This window comes from Eretmochelys imbricata, chromosome 5 (assembly GCF_965152235.1).
Source record: "Eretmochelys imbricata isolate rEreImb1 chromosome 5, rEreImb1.hap1, whole genome shotgun sequence".
Classification (NCBI taxonomy): Eukaryota; Metazoa; Chordata; order Testudines; family Cheloniidae; genus Eretmochelys; species Eretmochelys imbricata.
The window spans coordinates 103,315,299-103,337,841 of record NC_135576.1 but is presented as its reverse complement, the minus strand read 5'-3'; the positions used below and the strand labels follow the sequence as shown (position 1 = coordinate 103,337,841).

General features: G+C 42.1%; 1 protein-coding gene across 1 annotated transcript; it reads right to left on the bottom strand.

The window, feature by feature from the left end:
• Positions 1-571: 571 nt before the first annotated feature.
• Positions 572-8,899, bottom strand: MLANA (melan-A). Its single transcript, XM_077817648.1, has 4 exons — positions 8,826-8,899; positions 7,406-7,502; positions 1,772-1,873; positions 572-640 (listed from the first exon to the last, which is right to left on the bottom strand). Exons 1-4 carry the CDS (start codon positions 8,897-8,899, stop codon positions 572-574), a joined length of 342 nt encoding a protein of 113 aa, XP_077673774.1.
• Positions 8,900-22,543: the final 13,644 nt, after the last annotated feature.

The following is a 22,543-nucleotide window of genomic DNA, read 5'->3' as shown; positions in this document are numbered from 1 at the left end:
TACAAACCTTAGCAGGAGGGATTGGATACACGCAAGCTTGATTGATGTCCTTTGTGAGGCAAGTGTACCCAAGTGTGACTGATGGAGGGGGTAAATTAGGCCCACATAAGTGTGAAAGGTGGTGGATAGGGAGACTGAGTATATGGAAACCTGACTAATTGGGAAGAAGTTCACACGCACATCTCATTAGTGAGAGGGAGGGGCAAGCAAGTTTGTATCGTGACAGCCTGAAGTCTTCCCCTTGGAATGCCAATCTCTCTATCACCCCATTAATTGCCCCTTACCAAACCAGCCTGTTTCATCACAATGAGCTACTGCACCATACACCCACAGCTACAAGTGCTGGGGAAAAAATAATCTAGGAATGGGCAGAAATACAAAAGCCTTTCATCTGTTTCATATGTGGATGAAAGGCAAATTGAACTAGGCAATAACTGTCAGCAACTAGTCATGGAAATGTGTACTTTATTATAACAGTTTACCCATAAAGAATGCTTGGTTTGCACATGAGTTTAAGCAAAAGCACAAAAAGAATCAATTTGTGTACTTAGAGTTTAAGACTGACTCAACATCATGGTGAATAAGGTGGTGGCAATGGGTCGGCGGAGATTTTGTCATATGCTGGTGGAGCATCAGGTACCTGTGGGAATGAAAAATGTGGTGAAGATGCTAAGTAGAGTGAATGCATTGAAGGACAAGCAAACCACACTAAAGCTGAAATAGTATCATCTTCTAGCCGGCTTTGTATTCCTCTTAAAGAATTTTACATCAGTTTACTTGGTTGTCCTTAAATAATACTGTAGTTCAGAACAGCTGAAACAACTGATTGTGAATTTATTTTAAAAAAAAATTAAGCATTGCTTTTTTGGTTGTGCATAAGATTGAGTTCATTTTGTGATGAGACATTTGTCCATGCAGCTGCTATCAAAGAACAAATGTTCAGTACTTTAAGGATAGGCTTTTTCGAGGGGGTGGGGGAGGGAGATGATGTTGATATTTCAGGTAGTTTATAATAAAACATTACAGTGTCTTGGCAGATGTAAGTACATATCTTATTACAAAATTAACAATATTTAGCAGCATATTTATTGCATATTGACCATAAATTATTTCATTACCCTTTCTCCTTTCTTCAAATTAATTACACACCATCATAACTCAATATATTTAACTCTTCATATTCACTTTCTGGAAGTTGAACTATTTTGGGGGGATGGGCATTCATTGGTTACAATAATGCATCTTTCTGTTCTGATTGATGCTGAGGACCCCAATTAGTGCTATGGTAAATAGCTAGTATGTGGATTTTGGTACTGCGTGTCAGAAGCACATAAACAATCAATATCCGATTATGGAATCCCACACACCGTAAAATTGGTAGAGCTGTTGACATGAAGACCCTGCTATTGCAGGATATTGCAGCATATAACTATTTTATTACAGCTAGTAGATCAAATAGGAATGCATGTTGCAACTAAATCAAAGTAGCGTAAAGTCGAGGAGGAAGAAGAGAATTTTTTTTAAGACAAGCTATTAATATTAGATTTCACAAATCACTTTCACTACAAGAATTACATGAGAGTACTTTTCTTAACAGATTGGGTCAACATGTGGAAGATGCAGACCCAGCTTAGATAATGCAAATCCAGAAAAGAAGCCATTGACCAGAGGTAAAAGTGCGTCATTACTACTTCACCAGCAGTCATCTCAGCAACTAACTGCAGCATTCACTAAACGTTGTAAGTAAATGAAACCTGGGACTTCACCTTACCACAGAGTTAAAGTTGCTGTACTCCTGTAAAAGTGCTTTGCAATCCAGTGGGGCATCTTCACCTGCCACTCTTCTCATAGTGCCAGCATGCAAGCTTTTACTCTGATAGACAGTAAGGAAAGGTGAGAGAGTGACAGAAAAAGAAACCTTGAGTATGACTATAAATGTATCATTTAAAGTGTGAAAGTCAATAAGAATGGGGACATAATGCCAGCAGGCATTGTGCAAGCTTTGTTACTCTGTCACTGCTAATGCAATCCATGATCTCTCTTTAGAGACGTCCAATCATGGGATGATCAAAAATGAGGACAAAGATGTACTAATTTGTTGCTATTGGATCCTGTTCTCCCCCAGCTGCTATGCCTCTCTCTGATGTCCCCTACTTTTAAAAATCATTCGTTCCTACATAAGAATGGCCATACTACCGACAGTGGCCAATGCCAGGTGCCCCAGAGGGAGTGAACCTAACAGGTAATGATCAAGTGATCTCTCTTCTGCCGTCCGTCTCCACCTCTGACAAACAGAGGCTAGGGACACCATTCCTTACCCATCCTGGCTAATAGCCATTAATAGACTTAACCTCCATGAATTTATCCAGTTCTCTATTAAACCCTTTTAGAGTCCTAGCCTTCACAACCTCTTCAGGCAAGGAGTTCCACAGGTTGACTGTGCGCTGAGTGAAGAACTTCCTTTTATTTGTTTTAAGCCTCCTGCCCATTAATTTCATTTGGTGGCCCCTAGTTCTTATATTATGGGAACAAGTAAATAACTTGTCCTTATTCACTCATGATTTTATATACCTCTATCATATCCCCCCTTAGTCTCCTCTTTTCCAAGCTGAAAAGTCCTAGCCTCTTTAATCTCTCCTCATATGGGACCCGTTCCAAACCCCTAATAATTTTAGTTACCCTTTTCTGAACCTTTTCTAATGCCAGTAGATCTTTTTTGAGATGAGGGGACCACATCAGTACGCAGTATTCAAGATGTGGGCGTACCATGGATTTATATAAGGGTAATAAGATATTCTGCATCTTATTCTCTATCCCTTTTTTAATGAATCCTAACATCCCGTTTGCTTTTTTGACTGCTGTTGCACACTGCGTGCACGTCTTCAGAGAACTATCCACGATGACTCCAAGATCTTTCTCCTGATTAGTTGTAGCTAAATTAGCCCCCATCATATTGTATGTATAATTGGGGTTATTTTTTCCAATGTGCATTACTTTACATTTATCCATTTATTACATTTTTTTATTCATTTGCAATTTTGTTGCCCGATCACTTAGTTTTGTGAGATCTTTTTTGAAGTTCTTCAGTCTGCTTTGGTCTTAACTATCTTGAGCAGTTTAGTATCATCTGCAAACTTTGTCACCTCACTGTTTACCCCTTTCTCCAGATCGTTTATGAACAAGTAGAATAGGATTGGTCCTAGGACCGACCCCTGGGGAACACCACTAGTTATCCCTCTCCATTCTGAAAATGTACCATTTATTCCTACCCTTTGTTCCCTGTCTTTTAACCAGTTCCCAATCCATGAAAGGATCTTCCCTCTTATCCCATGACAACTTAATTTACATAAGAGCCTTTGGTAAGGGACCTTGTCAAAGGCTTTCTGGAAATCTAAGTGCACTATGTCCACTGGATCCCCCTTGTCCACATGTTTGTTGACCCCCCCTCAAAGAACTCTAATAGATTAGTAAGACATGATCTCCCTTTACAGAAACCATATTGACTTTTGCGGAACAATTTTATGTTCTTCTATGTGTCTGACAATTTTATTTTTTGCTATTGTTTCAGCTAATTTGCCCGGTACTGACGTTAGACTTACCAGTCTGTAATTGCCAGGATCACCTCTAGAGCCCTTCTTAAATATTGGCGTTACATTAGCTATCTTCCAGTCATTGGGTACAGTAGCTGATTTAAAGGACAGGTTACAAACCATAGTTAATAGTTTCACAATTTCACATTTGAGTTCTTTCAGAAGTCTTGGGTGAATGCCATCTGGTCCCAGTGACTAGTAGCTGCTAAGTTTCTCAATTAATTCCAAAACCTCCTCTCGTGTCACTTCAATCTGTGACAATTCCTCAGATTTGTCACCTACAAAAGACAGCTCAGGTTTGGGAATCTCCCTAACATCCTCAGCCGTGAAGACTGAAGCAAAGAATTCATTTAGTTTCTCTGCGATTACTTTATCGTCTTTAAGTGCTCCTTTTGTATCTCGATCGTCCACTGATTGTTTAGCAGGCTTCCTGCTTCTGATGTACTTAAAAAAACATTTTATTACCTTTGAGTTTTTGTCTAGCTGTTCTTCAAACTCCTTTTTCGCTTTTCTTATTACATTTTTACATTTAATTTGGCAGTGTTTATGCTCCTTTCTATTTACCTCACTAGGATTTGACTTTCACTTTTTAAAAGATGCCTTTTTATCTCTCACTGCTTCTTTTACATGGTTGTTAAGCCACAGTGGCTCTTTTTTAGTTCTTTTACTGTGTTTTTTTTAATTTGGGATATACATTTAAGTTGAGACTCTATTATGGTGTCTTTGAAAAGTGTCCATGCAGCTTGCAGGGATTTCACTCTAGTCACTGTACCTTTTAATTTCTGTTTACCTAACCTTCTCTCTGAAATTAAATGTTGGGCTGCTGAGGTTTTCTTCCCACCACAGGAATGTTAAATGTTATTATATTATGGTCACTATTTCCAAGCGATCCTGTTAGTTACCTCTTGGACCAGATACTGCACTCAACTCAGGACTAGATTGAGAGTTGCCTCTCCCTCCTGTATCATCTGTTCCAAGAAGCAGTCATTTAAAGAATCGAGAAATTTTGTCTCTGAATTTCATCTTGACCTGACATGTACGCAGTCAATATGGGGATAATTGAAATCCCCCACTATTATTGAGTTCTTTATTTTGATAGCCTCTCTAATCTCCCTTAGCATTTCATCATCACTATCACTGTCCTGGTCAGGTGGTCAATAATAGATCCCTATTGTTATATTCTTATTAGAGCATGGAATTACTATCCATAGAGATTCCGTGGAACATGTGGATTCATTTAAGATTTTTATTTCATTTGAGTCTACATTTTTTCACATATAGTGCCCTTCCCCCCCCCCCCACCCTCCCGCACAACCTGTTCTGTCCTTCCGATATATTTTGTACCCCAGAATGATTATGTCCCATTGATTGTCCTCACTCCACCAGGTTTCTGTAATGCCTACTATATCAATATCCTCCTTTAACATGAGGCACTCTGGTTCACCCATCTTATTATTTAGATTTCTAGCATTTGTGTACAAGCACTTTGAAAACTTGTCACTGTTTATTTGTCTGCCCTTTTCTGATGTTTCAGATTCTTTATGTGAATATTTCTTATCTGATCTGGCCCATACTTTATCCTCTTCCATCCTCTCCTCCTGACTAAAACGTAGAGAATCTCTATAATAGACTCTCCTGTAAGAGGGAAGTCTCTCCCCTCTCTTCTTCCTTTCCTATTTCAGTCCTGCATCGTCATTTCTTCTGTCCAGTTTCTCCCCCAACAAACAGCACAAACATTGTAATTATATTTTCATAATAACATTTTTAAAGGGGAGATTCAAAGGGAAAAATTACTTTGTGCATTTTCTGTGATGTATAAAGAGAGCCTGAAAAGTGTTTGTTTTTGGTTTTGGTTTCCGAAGGTGGGTTTTTAACACTGTAGAAATTCAGGTCATGTGTATTTTGGAAGACACTATGCCCCATTCCAGGGGAGAGGTAATAGGATTATTACCACAAGTAATGAAGTACAACTTCTAATTAATTGGGATGAGAGGAGATTTTTATTCAGATTGTACACAACCTATTTAAGTAAAATATTTTGGAGAAAAGCTCTCATTGTTAAAAATTCAAAATTACTGTCTGGCTCAACTAAGAGAAGACAGAACTCCAAATGTAGTATCTTTGCAATTCTTGGCAAGTACCTTTTTAGATCTTCTTTATACATAATCATGAAACCCACAAGAGCACAAATTCATTTTCCTTCCCCACTCTGAACTCTAGGGTACAGAAGTGGGGACCTGCATGAAGACCCCCTAAGCTTTTTCTTACCAGTTTAGGGTAAAAACTTCCCCAAGATACAAACTTTGCCTTGTCCTTGAACCCTATGCTGCCACCACCAAGCGTGTTAAACAAAGAACAGGGAAAGAGCCCACTTGGAGACGTCTTCCCCCAAAATATCCCCCCAAGCCCTACACTCCCTTTCCTGGGGAAGGCTTGATAAAAATCCTCACCAATTTGTACAGGTGACCACAGACCCAAACCCTTGGATCTTAAGAACAATGAAAAATCAATCAGGTTCTTAAAAAAGAATTTTAATTAAAGAAAAGGTAAAAGAATCACCTCTGTAAAATCAGGATGTTAAATACCTTACAGGGTAATCAGATTCAAAACATAGAGAATCCCTCTAGGCAGAACCTTAAGTTACGAAAAGACACAAAAACAGGAATATACATTCCACCCAGCACAGCGTAATTTACCAGCCATTAAACAAAAGGAAATCTAACGCATTTCTAGCTAGATTACTTACTAACTTTACAGAAGTTCTGAGTCTGCATTCCTGATCTGTTCCCAGCAAAAGCATCACACAGACAGACCCTTTGTTTCCCCACCTCCAGCTTTGAAAGTATCTTGTCTCCTCATTTGTCATTTTGGTCAGGTGCCAGCGAGGTTCTTAGCTTCTTAACCCTTTACAGGTGAAAAGGTTTTGCCTCTGGCCAGGAGGGATTTTATAGCACTGTATACAGAAAGGTGGTTACCCTTCCCTTTATTTTTATGACACCCCCTTTGCAGGTTACCTTTTACATGTACATGTGCACTGTGGTGTCTGTTTAACCACTATATTAAACACATAAGCTTGTAACTGTAACCCTTGTCCTTCTCTTCCCTACCCCCACTCCATTTGTTATTTAGGCCTGGTCTACACATGGGGGTGGGGATCAATCTAAATTACGCAACTTCAGCTATGTGAATAACGTAGCTGAAGTTGACGTACTTAGGTCTACTTACCATGGTGTCTTCACTGTGGTAAGTTGATGGCTGACACTCTCCCGTCGACTCTGCCTGTGCCTCTCACGCTGGTGGAGTATTCTAGTCGACAGGAGAGCGCTCGGTGGTCGATTATTGCATCTAGACTAGATGCAATAAATCAACCCCTGGCCCCCCCGCTGGATCGATCACTGGATCGATCCAGCGGGTAATGTAGACAAGCCCCTAGTCTCTCCCTCTAAGCCAAATCAAAGACTTAGATGAAAAGTATTAAAGTGCTTAGCAGACTGGGGGTGTTCAATATATATTAGTGGCAGGATGATATAATTGAAAACGTACTGGATTGAAAGTCTGCAGGACAGGGTTTTACACCTGGCTCTGCCACTGATCTGCTGTGTGGATATTTTTTTTAATTTTTTTTTTTTTGGACAAGTCACTTCACTTCCCTGTGTCTTAGTTTCCTCTTCCCCGTCTTTTGTCTTATTTTAAAAGCTCTCATATTATGTGTTTGTACAGTGCCTCGGTCAATAGTGCCCTGATCTTGGTTGTGTCCCCTAGGCACTACTGTAATAATAATGAAGTTATACCAGAATATGAGTTGCCACACTTACCCGGAGGTTTTTATAGCCACATCGCCTTTTGTGATACCAGCAGCCAATGATCAGTAAAACTGCAAGAACCACAACAAGGATTCCAATACCTGCAGCCCTGTTGCAAAAGAAAAACTAGATGAATTTTTCCATAAGTGAGTGTGTTTAGCACAAGTGTTTACAGCATTCAAATTTATCAGCAATTTCAAGAGGCTTCTATGAGAACACAAATGAACTATACTGTGCCTTTTAAAAAATAAAACTATTAATATGTTGAGCTCTTGAACCACCGGGCAGTGAGTAATCCTGCAGTGGTTCGATGATATACAGAGTATGAAGCATCACATGGCGAACATCAAAGATAAAAATAGCTATTGAACAGCAGCCTCACCTGCTGGACACTGTACAGCCTGCCCGCTGAATGAGACTTCCACTCATTTGTGGGACTTTTGGACCTTCAGAATTTCATGTTAAACAACTTTTTTGAGGACTAGAGAACCATAGAAAAAGAATTGGCCAAAACCTTTCTGCAAAATTTGACAAAACATTTGTTCTTAGCTTCAACTCTCTCCAGTTGGCAGCTACAGATTCTTGTCTAAGTCTCTAATTCCTGCCAACCTCCCCGTTGTAACTGACCTAGCTAAAGTCCTTGCCAAAAGCTTGACTATTTCAACAACTGGGAAAATGCAATCATTGCCTCAAATATTGGTCTCCAAAGAACCACCACTTATAGAACGCACCCCAATCCCTGAAAAAAGCATTCCCATAATGGGAAAGCTATGTAAGCAATGAAATGCCTCACTTGTGGAGACACACCCCATTTTTATTAGTTGAATCTCTTCAGGCAAAGAACACTGGGACCTCTGTCCAACATCTACCATGTTATAGCAAATGCCAGAGACACAAGGATTACTGGGTTTATAAATCATTACCCAACTTCGGAAAAGAGGTAAGAAGACTGTAAACTGTGCACAGACAATTTCCTAACTTGTGTCATGTTCCATGACACACTAAGCACAAGAACTGTGTGGTTAGAGGGTGGGAATTTTGAGTTACATTGTGTTTGGGGACCATGGGCTTAACAGTATATGTAGACATACATCTGTCTTTTCCCATTCTATGAAAGGGATTCAAGACGGTTAGGATTCTAGTACCATTTAAAGAAGCCAGGAGACAAAAGAATTGTGAGATTTTGTTCATCTTTATAAGGCCTTGTTACTTTCCCCGAACACAGAAATTCTGATTAATTTATCTTGGGTTCTGTTTTCTTTGTTGCAACCTGGAAGAAAAATCCTACTTTGTAAAATTCTGTTCCCAGGATAGAGGAAAACCTCTCAGTTGAGTCATTTATAAATGGGCTTTCAGAGAATGCCACATCTGAATTTGAATGCAATTCTTTTCACTAGCTTTGAAGCTGTCATGGGTTTTGTTTTATACTTACTCTTGTGCTGCAAGGTAAGTATATCGCTTCCCTTTGCTGAAGATGCCATCTGTTTGGTGGTCTCCTTTGGGCATTTTGTAAGACTGGTTTCGGTCACGCTACAAGGACAAGAGTAATCCATTACAATACTCCTAAGGCATAATACATTATCACCATTTCCATTATCAGAAGAAAGAGAGTTTGGGTTTCTTTTAAATATTTTTAAAAAAAGGTAGATCCATTTACACACAAGGCTGTGGTAACTTAATAAGAACAAAACACATTGGATCAAATTCAGCTGTCAGTTACACTGCCATGACTTTGGGTTTGCATCAGTATAACCCCACCAACTTTAGTGGAGCTATTCTGGGTTTGCACAGTGCCTGAAAGAAGGATTTGGCTTGTTCTCTTTAGATGTTTACAGGTTTCTGAAATAAAATTTCTCAAGAATGAGAATGGGTTTCCCTTTCAACCCAAGGTAAAGCCGCTGTATTTTGAAACCAGCCCTGAAGACAATGTAGGAGGAGACTTCTGTTCTTTAGACCATTCATACATTTTTTGTTTGTTGTAAATTCATGACCAAATGATCGGTTCTTAAGAAAGCCATTTAGAGAACAGGAATAATTTGTTAATAATGCACTTTATCTAGGGTGAGGTAGGGGAGAAGTAGATGAAAGAGAAGGTGAATATTTTACTTACAGTGTTTGTTTCTATTCCCTTTAAACAACCAAAGCCAGATACTTAGGCCGGTCTACACTAGGAAATAAGATCGGTATAATTAGGTCACTCTAGGAGGTGAAAAATCCAGACCACAAGTGACACAGTTAAACCTACCAAACCCCCGGTGTAGACAGCACTAGGCGGATGGAATAATTTTCCTGTTGACCCAGCCTGCCTGTAGGGGAGATGGATTACCTTTCCTGGCAGGAGAACCCCTCCTGTCAGCATAGGTAGTGTCTTCCCTGGAGTGCTGCAGACACTGCAGTGTTCTATGTCTAGATAAACCCCTTAGCTAGCATAAATTGGCACAGCTCCATTGATTTGGAGAGAGCTGCACCAATTTATATTTGCTATCTGTGCATGCTTAATTGCCATTAGTTTAGGTTCCTGAGGGAAATTAACCATCCAAATCTGATCAGACAGAACAGTTCAAATCTAATTTATCTGACACAACCATAGAAAAAGACATAAGTAAATACATTGGTCTCAGTTAAATAGCAGAAGAGCAAATTCTACTGTATATTCCCAAAATAATCTATCACCAAATTCAATTAAGACAAAATGACCCTTTTAGAAATAGATCAGACCGAATTAAATAACTTTTTCAGAGAGTTCAGAATGAGCCAGTAAACTCTTCTGAAACTTAGTTTTAAATAAAACGGGGAAATTCTAGCAGAATACAAAGCATGCAAGCCTCACCTTCTTTGCAGATCCACACTCTCTGCCTGCTCGGTGGATGCATAGGCAGCTTTTTTCTCTAGCACTTAATCTTTTTTTCTTTTTTTTTGGTCTCTACACTCATGACTATCACGAGTTTAAATTCCAAATGGTGCAGACTTTGATTTCTTTAATTGGCATGAAAGAGGCCAAGCAGAGAGGCAGCTTTTTCCCTTTCTTCTTCTCTCTTCCCCCCCCCCCCCCCCCCAGTCTTTTTCGGTAAACAGCTACAAGATCTATTACTTTTCCATGCTCTCCCACACACTGCATAGGGCTGGGCCACACACAGGTTTTGCATCAATTTACCTAAATCAGTGAAAACTCCAAGTGTGGACACACTTGTACCTGTTTAAAACTGTTTATATTGCTTTTGTTTCGGAGTTAGTGCCTGTCTACACAAAGTTTTTGCACCAGTTTAATTGAAAGTTTATCTACACAGTTTTTGGACCACTATAGCCACATCAGTTTAGAAACTGATACTGTATAGTTAAATAGGTGCAAATCCCTCATGTGTATGCAGTTATACCAGAGTAAAGAGCCCTTACACCAATGTAGCTCATTTGGTGCTGGTAAGTAAGCAAGCGCTCTAGTAAAAAGAAACCACCTAAGCCATAACTACTACATTATGATTTAGTTAGTGTGGGGTTCAGGAGAACAAGACATTTCTTCTGCTCTGTGTTTTCCCCTGTTTTTGCCTTATTAGATAAAATGGTGGTAAAAACACCTGAACCTTCTCTACACTACAGCTTCCTCCACTGTTGGTACCAGTGCATTGGATATTTCCTAACATAGTCACGAGTGTGTTTAGGACTTATTACTTTTGGAAAACATCTTTCTTCTGGGCAAACATTTGAAGCTAGCATGGTTCTGTTCCCAGTGTGGACAGGGCCTTATTTGTTTTAACATTTCCATTATCCCATGGGACTCAAGAAATCCTCTTTTCTGGAGCCATAACAATAAAACAAATCCAGTGGAGTCACACAGTAACTAAGAGCAGAATTGGCCCCTTTTGAATAAATATCTGCTATATAATTATCTGATCTTGCAGTGGTTCCTCTGCATGATTACACTTGTACTCCTGTGTGAGTTTTGAATGTGAAAAGATTGCAGGATCAGGTTTTAGATCTGTGTATAGTATTAAAGAGCTAATATCAAGTTTGTAAGGCCTCAAATTCAATCTTTCCCACTTCCCAACTTTATAGAATGGCAGATTTCATATAATTCTTTACATGGATTTTCTCCACCCTTGAACAAATGTTTCTAGAAGAAGGAGGCTAAATAACACATATATTTTTTTCTTCTTCATCGGTGCCAACAGTCCAGCATTCATGAAAAAAACCATGTGATAACAAAACCCAGTGTATTTTTATCTTGCCTTTGGCTAATGGGCTGACGTTCATAGCAATGAATGGAAAAAAATGTGCAAATAATGCCTTATAAGACAGAGGCATAATGCTGCTGTTGAGGGGTAGAACAGTTGTTAAGGTGAAACACACAATCTTGTTCTCATTTATACTGTTGTCAAACCGGTGTGTCTGTATTGACTTCAGTGGCATTGCTCCTATTTTACACCAGTGAGATCATTAAAACTCCAAGCGCAGACTCTGTAAGCATTACTGTGTTGGGGCAGAGAGGCCCTACACCAGCAGAGAGGGGGTTAAGGAAGCTGACCCGCTCCACACTGGCAGTGAAAGGGTTAGGGAAAGTCTGTGGACCCCCTTGCCTTGCTCTGCTACACCTGCATTCAACTTCAAATGTGGGGAGAAGAGATAAAAGGAGAGGGCCTAGCCTTGTCCAGGGTTGACGAGTAGGGAGGACACAGCTCCGTGTGTCTCATGGTGGAAGAGAAGCCTGGTTGCAGCCCTGAGACGGAGCTCACTGGCCAGCCGGGACAACCATCCCGGAAGGGACAACCAGAATCAGAAGGGAATCAGGGGAAGCAGAGATTGTTTTGAAAACAAGTGCTGAATAGCGGGGAGGGGCCCTACTGAAGGTTTGTGGGATGACCAGTTTTCAGTAGTGTGTTTCTTCCTGATTACTTTTGAACAACCTGAAAGGACTGAAGTCACTACTATGCTGGACCTCCTCGGTGGGGCAAAAATGTGCCGGCAAAGACCCACAGCTTGAGGGAGTTGTGCCCAGAAGTTGGCCACCTCCCCAGCTACATTACATTTCTAAAGACATTCTATGAGCTAGAGATTCAGCTCTCTCCTGATCACATTTTGGAAAGAAACATTTAAAAATATGTTCAGAAAACAACAATCCAGACCTTTTTTGACATCCATTAGCCTCTGGCAAACTATTGTGAGAGTCTGCCAAATCCTGACTATCCATAGGTGGAGAATGAATGCTTTCTGTGTCACTGAAAAGGTGTCTGACCTTTTAAACAGTGGACCCATTGTCTTTATGTTATTGGTAGGGTCATTTCATCTCTCTAGGATGAGGTCTTGTGATTTTTGTTTGTGTTTTCACTGAAACTTAAGATCCACAACAAGGTAAGGAAGAAATAGGAATGTTTACTTGGGACCTGATAATGCAAGGTGTTTGGTGCCTCCTGTGAGGTGCTGAGTGTGCCTGATACACCATAATTTCAGTTCAAACTCAGGGCACTTGGAATCTCCGAGGAAGCACTCCCCAGCACCGTGCAGGATTGAGTTGTTAATTATACAAATGGTATTTACCATTAGTCTGTCCCTACCAGAAGATTTTCATTGTTTTTAGGAAAAAATAGCGACAGATTCTCGGCTACATTCTGGTCCCTTTGTGCTACTTGGCTGCCACAAGGGGCCAAAAAGCAGCCAGATCTCCCCCAATTAAGGATCCTGCCTCCCAAGGGTGGGGGACTCTTCAGTGGATATTGAGCTGTCATAGCCAGATCCTGTGGCATCTCACTGCAGCTTCCAGCACAGGGATATGTAAAGAGTGAAGAGGGGCATTATTGAAGTGCATTGTGCTACAGCAATGCCCAACAGATAGCCAGCTAATATTAGATTAGGGCAGCTCCCCATACAGGACTGAGGCCTTATTGAGGTGGCAGGGGGTATGGATTCTGGTACTTACGCTACGCCAATGACACCTGAAGTGTAGGTGTATGTGCATTTGACTTGGAAACTTTTTCCAACCATATCAGAAGGCAACACATGTGCCCCTGCTCCCTTTGTGCACCAAGCTGAGGGCATAATCAGGGCAAGATCACTGCCTCCATTTCAGTTCCATCTTGCTGCCCGTGGTGAGAGTTGCAGCTCCTCAACACTCCATTAACCAGTCTTAGATAAATTCTCCTTCTGTATATAGTTGTAGCTTAGTGTTAGTTTAGTTAGAGTAAGCTAGTTACTATTTAGTGGGGTTAATATGCAGAAATCCCCAGGTTTCAAACAGCATGCCACTTGCAGGACTGTGATCCCTGTCAGCGACAGGCACAAACGTTGCCTAATCTGCTTAGGTGAAGGGTATGTGAGGAACAAATATCCTATTTGTGCCTGCTTCCCAACAAGAACAAAAAATAAGAGGGATTTCCACCTCAAGGAACCTCTTCTTGAGAAGACAAGGTATCCCTCTTCAGAGACTATCCCCAACCATGAGACAGTGGAGAGTTTGTCCACGAGAAGTGCCCCTCTGACAGTCCCAGTTTCTAAGCCAAAATCAGGTGAGAAATGTTGTTCATCTTCATCTCCAGTGGCCTCCTCAAAACCCTCTTTGTCCTCGGAGACTGATCAACATTTGAAGTCCCCTCACAGAAAAAGCTCTGAAAGCGCTGAGGAGAGGTCTGGTTGTAAGCACTGACACTCACTGACTGTATCAGAGGTGGCACTGTCGATTCTGGTAGCAGAGGAGCTGTCAAGGCTGGTGTCATCACACATACCAGGGAGATTGTTGTCACTGGCACTGCCAGGTCCAGCAGTGCTAGCTTTAGTGGCTGAGCACTTGCCTCTGCTATTGGGCCATTGACGTTGCAGGCATTCTTCACAGCAAAATCCCTTCTCTCCCTCTCCCTCCTCTCCTGGACAATCCTTTGTTGGATTCTCTGTTCACAGTATCTGTGGCACCACTGGCACTGGCAACTACAGTTACCGCAGCACCAGCCATGCCATCCACTTCATCAATATATACAGCATCAGCTCCTCTGGCACCACGAACGTTGGCCCATTTGTCTGCTTTTGGACTGCCTCATCCACTGCAACCATCAGCTACACTGTTGACTTCAGTTCCTCTGAGAATACCGCAGGCGTCCTCCAGTGCCAAGACCTGCCCCGCTGCCTACTGGGACTCCTCCTTTTACTGAGAAGAGTTATAGCTTCTCTTCTTACTCTCACTGTGACAAACCTGTATCTCCAACAAGGTCATTTAGGTCTCCATACTGTCAACGTTCTAGAGATGCCCAAACTCTAGAGCAAGGTCTTTATTCTAAGGATGCTTCAGTTTGGTGCCCTCCACTATGGGACTGTGCTCCCTAGCCTTATTGGGCTTGTTGGCCTGCTTCTAGAATGTCTAGGCCACCATTAGTGACTAAATCCAGGATAAAGTCATCTTCTCCTGCCCCTGTAGTGCCCAGAGATGACACACATCTAGGCTCACAGTTTCCGTCTTTACTGGAACACACAGAAGAAGAGGAGACTAGGGAGGGACCTGTAGATGTCCCCCCACCCCCAGTTTTTCTTCCTCTTTTCTGAGTGAGGCTGTCTCCAAAGTCCCCGTTGCCTCCTCCTGAGGATTTTTAAGTTTTTCAGGCTCTCATTGTCTTTGCTGATGAAATTGCTTTACTAAGTGACATGGAATGGGATAATTTCCCTTACTTGAGAGGTAGAACAGGATGCAGCAAGAATTGAATTGAAAGTAAATGAAGAGAAAATCAAGATTATGAAAGTAGGAAACTGGACAACAGATGCAAAAGTGTATGTGGGGGAAAAGAAAATGAACAGTTAGAAGAGTTCTGCTACTGGGGAGTATGATAACATTTGAAGGTGCCTGTAATAAAGATATTCATACAAGATTAGGAAAAGCAAACACCATTTTTGGAAGGATGAACAGCATCTGGTCAAACAGAGGTCTCCATACTAAACCAAAGGTCAGATCAGACCATTATACCACTGTAGTGAGCGTGCTACTATATGGAGCAGAGACTTGGCCAATGACAGTGGATAACAAAAGAGCGACTAGAGGCTGCCCATCACAGTAGGCTGAGGAAGATATTACACATTTCATGGAAAGACAAAACAAATGTGAGAGTAAGAAAGCTGATAGGACAAGATATGTTAGAAAAATATCAAAGAAAGAAGGCTCAGGCCGTTGGGATGTGTACATCATATGAAAGATGGGAGCATGCTAAGCAAGCATTGAAGTGGGTACCCAAGGCAGGAAAGAGAAAGTGAGGAAGGCCAAGGAAGAACTGGCCAAAGACAGTGACAGAAGATATTGAATGTGCTGCCATCACCTGGTGACTGAAGTACCACAACTAGTGAGCGGTCAGTCAGTTGAGGAACTGGAGTGCCCCATGGGCACAGGATAAACTAAGGTCTAAGGTAAGGTTGTTAGGAGAATAGCAGTGTCTTTGGGAATACAAGCAGAAATTGTGCCAGACAATCTGAACAAATTATTAGACATATTGCAAACTCCTGCTCCTGCAAGGTTGCCCTTCCCATCAACGATGCCTTACTGGAAGCTATGAAGACCCTTTGGCAGATACCTGCCTCCAACCCACCCACTGACAAATGGGTGGACAGATGCTACCAGGTTCTTCAGCAAAACTGAGTGTTTCTATACCCTTCCAATTCCAGACTTCTTAGTGGTCACAGCATCTAACGAGCATTTGAGGCAGCCTCACTCCAAAGCTACCCTGAAAGATAAATATTATCAGAGATTGGATGTGTATAGCAAAAAGGCATATACCACCATGAGAGTATCAAATTATCTGGCATTGTTGTCAAAATATACTTTTATTAACTAGTCAGCAATTTCAAAATTCACTAACAAACTGCCCAGGAAATACGAAGATCAATTCTTGGCCATTCCCTCAAAAGGTCATCTCACTATTTGCACGTCTTTCAAAGCAGCGATTGACATGTCAGATGCTGCATCACATTTCAATGAGATGCTCTTCTTGGTTTCAAGCCTTCAGCATTCCAAGACTGCTGCAAAATACAATAGAACAGGGGTTCTCAAACTTTATTGCACTGTGACCCCCTTCTGACAACAAAAATTGCTACATGACCCCAGGAGGGGGACTGAAGCCTGAGCCTGCCTGAGTCCCACTGCCCCGGGTGCGGGGGTGGGCCAAAACTCAAGTCCCACTGCCCTGGATGCAAGGGGCCAAAGCCCAAACACAAGGGCTTCAGCCCCAGGCAGGGAGCCTGTAACCTGAGCCCCACTACTCAGGGCTGAAGCCCTTGGTCTTTGACCCCAGGTGGTGGGGCTCGGGCTTTGGCAAGTTTAATGCCAGCCCTGGCGACCCCATTACAATGGGGTCATGACCCACTTTGGGGTCCCGACCCAGAGTTGGAGAATTGTTGCAATAGGCGATTTACCATGTGAAGGTGCTACACTGTTCTCTCAGAAGACCACCAACATGATGCACATGTTGAAAGATTCTCATGCAACCCTTTTGTTTGCTGAGTGTTTACCCTTCCGGAGCAAAGAGGAAACAGTTTAAGCCTCAAACATGGTACACACCCTACTATCAGCAGAGGCCTCTATATGGAGGTCTTCTAAACATTGTCCACCGGCATCGTCTGTAGCAGGTCCTTCTCATCAGTCTTCAGTAACTTTGAAACAGGTGTTTTAATATATCTGTCAAGACAACATACCCACCCTGTTTCATCTTTTGCATTCAGATACCCCTTCCCTCATTTGGAACGTGCCTATCTCTCTTTTACAGTGCATCAACAGAGATTACATTGGACAGTTGGGTACTTAGCACAGTAAAGAAGGGCTATGTTATCCAATTTACCTCCCTCCCTTTCTCCAGCATATTCTCATGTCCCTTTTCAGGGACCCATCTCACAAGACTGTTTTAAGAAGTACATTCTCTGTTAAAACTGGGAGCAATAGAAGAAGTTCCTTATCAACACAGAGGGAAAGGTTTCTATTCCCACTATTTCTTGATTCCCAAAAAAGAGAGGTGGTCTTTGACTCATTCTGTACTTCAGAATGCTTAACAGATTTATTAAGAAAATCAAGTTAATGATGATCACCGTTGCTTCTATTATCCCTTCCCTGGAAATTGGTATGCTGCTCTTGACCTACAGGATGCCTCTTTTTATGTGGCAATATATTCTGGCCATAAAAAGTTTCTTCAGTTCATAGTTAACAGTGTATAACAAACCATATACAAAGCTGTCCTTTGGTCTCTCTTCAGCCCCATGGGTATTTGCAAAATGTATGACACTGGTAGTTGTCATGAAGCAAGGTATGGGCAGCTGGTCCTAGTGGGTGGAGCAGTGGGCCACAAGGTCTAGTGGGCATAGGCGGAGTCACGAACCAGGAGTCAGGCAATGAGCAGGGGAGCACGTTTGGAGTGGACTGGAGCAAGGCTTGGAATAAGATAGGCACAGGAGCAATTGCAGCTGTGGGCATAAGCATTGAGCAGCCATCGACCTTCTGTGCGGGGCTTAAGAGTGCATCTGTTGGTTCCTCTAGCCAATCAGGAGATCTGGCCAGTCAGGTGCTTCTGTTGCAAGCCAACTGAGATTCAGCTGAGAGTCCTTTGTTGCTTACTTGGGGATGGAACTAGCTGGTCCAGGCTCAGCTGCAGGCCCTAATTCCTGACAGTAGCAGCCCATCTAGGAATTAAAATATTTCCTTACCTAAATTATTGGCTAGTTTGAGGAAGATCAAAACTAGAAGGTGACTTGTCTCATTAATATGAAACTCAGAAGAAATCTAACGTAAAATTTTTGGATGGAGTCGTAATGATATCTTCTCCTTGGAGGACACAGTAAATGGAGAGCACAGAGAGCACACAGCTAGTCCAACTCAAAAGGCAGTTTTATGAGACCATTAAGAACAAAGCTGAGATCCCAAAGTAGAGTAGTATCCCTAATCTGTGGGGAAAGGCTCATAAGATCTTTCAGGAACCTCAGTGTGGTGGGATGAGCAAAAATTGAGAAACCATCTACTGGTGAGTGCACTGTTATTGATGCTAAGTGAACCTTGATGGAATTCAGAGAGAGACCTGAAGTTTTCAGTTCCAACAGGTAATCCAAGATTGTGGAAAGAGACATCTGGACAGGTGGATGATGACAGTTACACCAAAGATGATATCTTCTCCATTTCTGGAGGTAAGCGTCTTGATTCCTTCTTGCTATTTAACAGGACGTATTGTATTCCTGATAAACAGGATGCCTGTAGCCCCGAGAACTATTGAGAAGCCACGCTAAAGTTTCAGAACATTCAGATTGTGATGAAGTGTTCCACCAGCATTCTCAGATAGTAGTCAAGAATTTCTGGGGAACTGCCATGGAGGGTGAGGAGTGAGTCTGAGATAAGGAAACCAAACCTGTGTTGGCCAAGTTGGTGCAACCAAAATGATCCTGGTCTGGTCCTACTTGATCTTGTTGAGAACTTTTAAAAAAAATGGAGTTGGTGGATATGCATTAAAAAAGACCAAAAACTTTGTCCATGTAATGAGAGAGGCATCTCCTAGAGATTGTGTTCCTCCTCTGAAACAGAATTTTCTGCATTTCATGTTGGCTGCAGTGGTGAAAAGGTTGACCTTAGGAAACCCCCGAGCTAGGAATATTTTGTTGAGGACTCGAGTCCAACTTCCATTCATAATTTAGGGAAAAAAAGGTCTGCTGAGGATATCTGCCAGGCTGTTTTGTATACCCAGAAGGTAAGAAACCGAAATGACTCTCTGGTTGCCTATGTGCCAATTCCAAAACTTTATTGCTTCTGTGTAGAGTGAGGGGGAACATGCTCCTCCGTGATGATTGATGTAATATATACAAGCTACGTTGTCTATCGTGATCTTGATTGACTTGCTTTTGATTAGGGGAAGAAAGTGGAAGCAAACATTTCTGAATGCCCTCAATTCTAGCAGATTGATGTGCAAGTGCACTGTTCTTGTTGTGACCATTTGCCTTGGGCTGCGTGAGGACCCAAACCTGCTCCCCACCCAAGGAGACATGCAACCGATATTATCATGATTGTATGGAGATTCTGGATAAACAGGATTCTTGCACAAATCTTGAAAGGATCATTCTACCAGGTGAATGATTGTAGAACTGGCTGGGTATAGACACCAGTTTGTTCAGATTGTGTTTGTTTGTGTACATAAACTGTCCTGAGCCACCCTTGGAAACACTGAAGATGTAAATTGCTGTTCTGTGTTATAAAAACACAAGCTGCCCTATCCCCCAGAAGCTGCAGACATGTACTTGCTGGGACTCAAGGACAGAGCTGCATTCTTTGGATAAGGTTCTTTAGAGCAAGGAACCTTTTAGGAGGGACATAAGCTCTGCCCATCATTGAATCCAGAAACATTTCTATAAAAAGTATTTGCTGTGTAAGGGTACAGGTCAATTTATTGAGATTTATTTGTAGTTCTAGACTGCGGGAAAGCAAAGTTCTTGTTTGAACTGCCAATTGTACTTCCTGATAAGACCGGCCTTTGAGGAGCCAGTCATCGAGGTAAGGAAAGTGTCAAGGTTCCTCCCCCACTCTGAACTCTAGGGTACAGATGTGGGGACCTGCATGAAAAACCTCCTAAGCTTATCTTTACCAGCTTAGGTCAAAACTTCCCCAAGGTACAAAATATTCCACCCGTTGTCCTTGGATTGGCCGCTACCATCACCAAACTAATACTGGTTACTGGGGAAGAGCTGTTTGGACGCGTCTTTCCCCCCAAAATACTTCCCAAAACCTTGCACCCCACTTCCTGGACAAGGTTTGGTAAAAGCCTCACCAATTTGCCTAGGTGACTACAGACCCAGACCCTTGGATCTTAAGAACAATGAACAATCCTCCCAACACTTGCACCCCCCCTTTCCTGGGAAATGTTGGATAAAAAGCCTCACCAATTTGCATAGGTGACCACAGACCCAAACCCTTGGATCTGAGAACAATGAAAAAGCATTCAGTTTCTTACAAGAAGACTTTTAATAAAAATAGAAGTAAATAGAAATAAAGAAATCCCCCCTGTAAAATCAGGATGGTAGATATCTTACAGGGTAATTAGATTCAAAAACATAGAGAACCCCTCTAGGCAAAACCTGAAGTTACAAAAAAGATACACAGACAGAAATAGTTATTCTATTCAGCACAATTCTTTTCTCAGCCATTTAAAGAAATCATAATCTAACACATACCTAGCTAGATTACTTACTAAAAGTTCTAAGACTCCATTCCTGGTCTATCCCCGGCAGAAACCAGCATATAGACAGACACACAGACCCTTTGTTTCTCTCCCTCCTCCCAGCTTTTGAAAGTATCTTGTCTCCTCATTGGTCATTTTGGTCAGGTGCCAGCGAGGTTACTTTTAGCTTCTTAACCCTTTACAGGTGAGAGGAGCTTTCCCCTGGCCAGGAGGGATTTCAAAGGGGTTTACCCTTCCCTTTATATTTATGACAGAAAGACTCTATTATTCCTAGACAGTAGCGGTAGGAAGCTACAGCTGCTATGATTTTTGAGAAAACCCTTGGAGCAGAAGAAAGACCAAAGGTACCATAGGTGCTGACTTCATGGGTGCTCCGGGGCTGGAGCACAAGCACCCACGGGGGAAAAAAATGGTGGGTGCTGAGCACCCACCGACAACCCCCCTACCAGAACCTCCCCCTCCCGCCAGTGCCTCCTGCCCACTGGTGGGCCCCGCAAATCAGCGCCTCCCCCCCCTCCCAGCGCCTACCGCCTGCCGTGGATTAGTTGTTTCAGGAGACGTGGGGGGGGGGGGCGGAGTGAGGACACAGCATGCTTGGGGGAGGGGGTGGAACTGGGTGGGGAAAGGGCAGGGTGGGGACAGGAAGAGGTGGGGTGGGAGCAGAACAGGGGTGGGAAGAAACAGGGCGGGGGTGGGGTCTTGGGGAAGGGGTGATATGGGGATGGGGGGAAGCACCCCCTGGGGCAGATTAGAAAATTAGCACCTATTCCTGGTACTGGTTGTGGTTGTGATTGAATGTGAAACAAAGAAATCTTATGAGAGAGGGATGAATTGCTATGTGGAAGTAGTCATCTTTTAGGTTGAGAGTTACAAACCAGTCCGCAGAGTCCAGGGAGGGAATTATAGCTGCTAGGGACACTATCCTGAATTTTAGATGTATGACATGTTTATTCAATTGCCTGAGGTCTAGTATTGGCCTCCAATTCCCATTTTTCTTGAGTATCAGAAAATATCTTGAATTAGAACCCTTTTCCTCTGTGTCGAATGGTTCTATGGCCCCTAGACTTTTGAGTGATGTGATCTCCTGTGCAAGCAATTGATCGTGAAAGGGGTCTGGGAAAGGGGGTGGAGGGAGAGATGGAGGTAAACTGGATAGTATAATTTGATATAATGGCCTCTGATGCCCATTTGTCTGATGTTATTGCCTCCCTGCTTGTTGGAATAGAGAGAGGCAGTATTCAAATTAAGGAAAGGGATTGTATAATGCAGTTGAGATATCCTGAATATTGGGTAGTTTAGACTCTTGGCTAATCAAAACTGGCATTTTGAAGATGTTGACAGCTAGGATGAAGCAACTGAGGTAGTCACTGGTTTCTTTTTAGAAAATCGACTTTAGAAGTTGACTTTTTAGCTGGCGGTTCTCGGCTCTTTATATCTCTAACATGTTTATAGTACAGTGATTTAGACCAAATTTCTCCAACTTTTGAAAGATGAGCTCTCCTTTCAGGAAAATATTGTTAAAGGCTTATATGTATGTTAGAGTTTTAATTGCATGAAAGTAAATTGTCTTTTAAAATGTGTCCTTTATTTTGTAACTATAATATGATTCTTTCTTTTCTTTCTTCCATGCTTTCATGAGCAGTGAACTGGTTAACACTGTTGACATTTAAAGTATCATCACTGGCACCTAAGTCAGCACCCTTTGGAATGAATGGGGTTTCTCACACCTCAGAGCTAAAGTTTCAGGCTATCCTGCAAATTCAGACAGATGTGTCTCAGCTCATGTTTGGAAATTCTCTTCACTGTCCTAGCAGCTAAAGACTAACTTAAAAAAATTGAACCTGAGATTTTGGAAAACAATTGAGAGGGTCTATCTGTTCCATCCCTTCCAACTAGTCGTTCATGCTCACCACCCAGGGGTATACCCATACTCTGGGCAACGCTGGCTTAGCATACACGATGAGCGTTGGGAATGTGGGTGAAGTATTGTGTT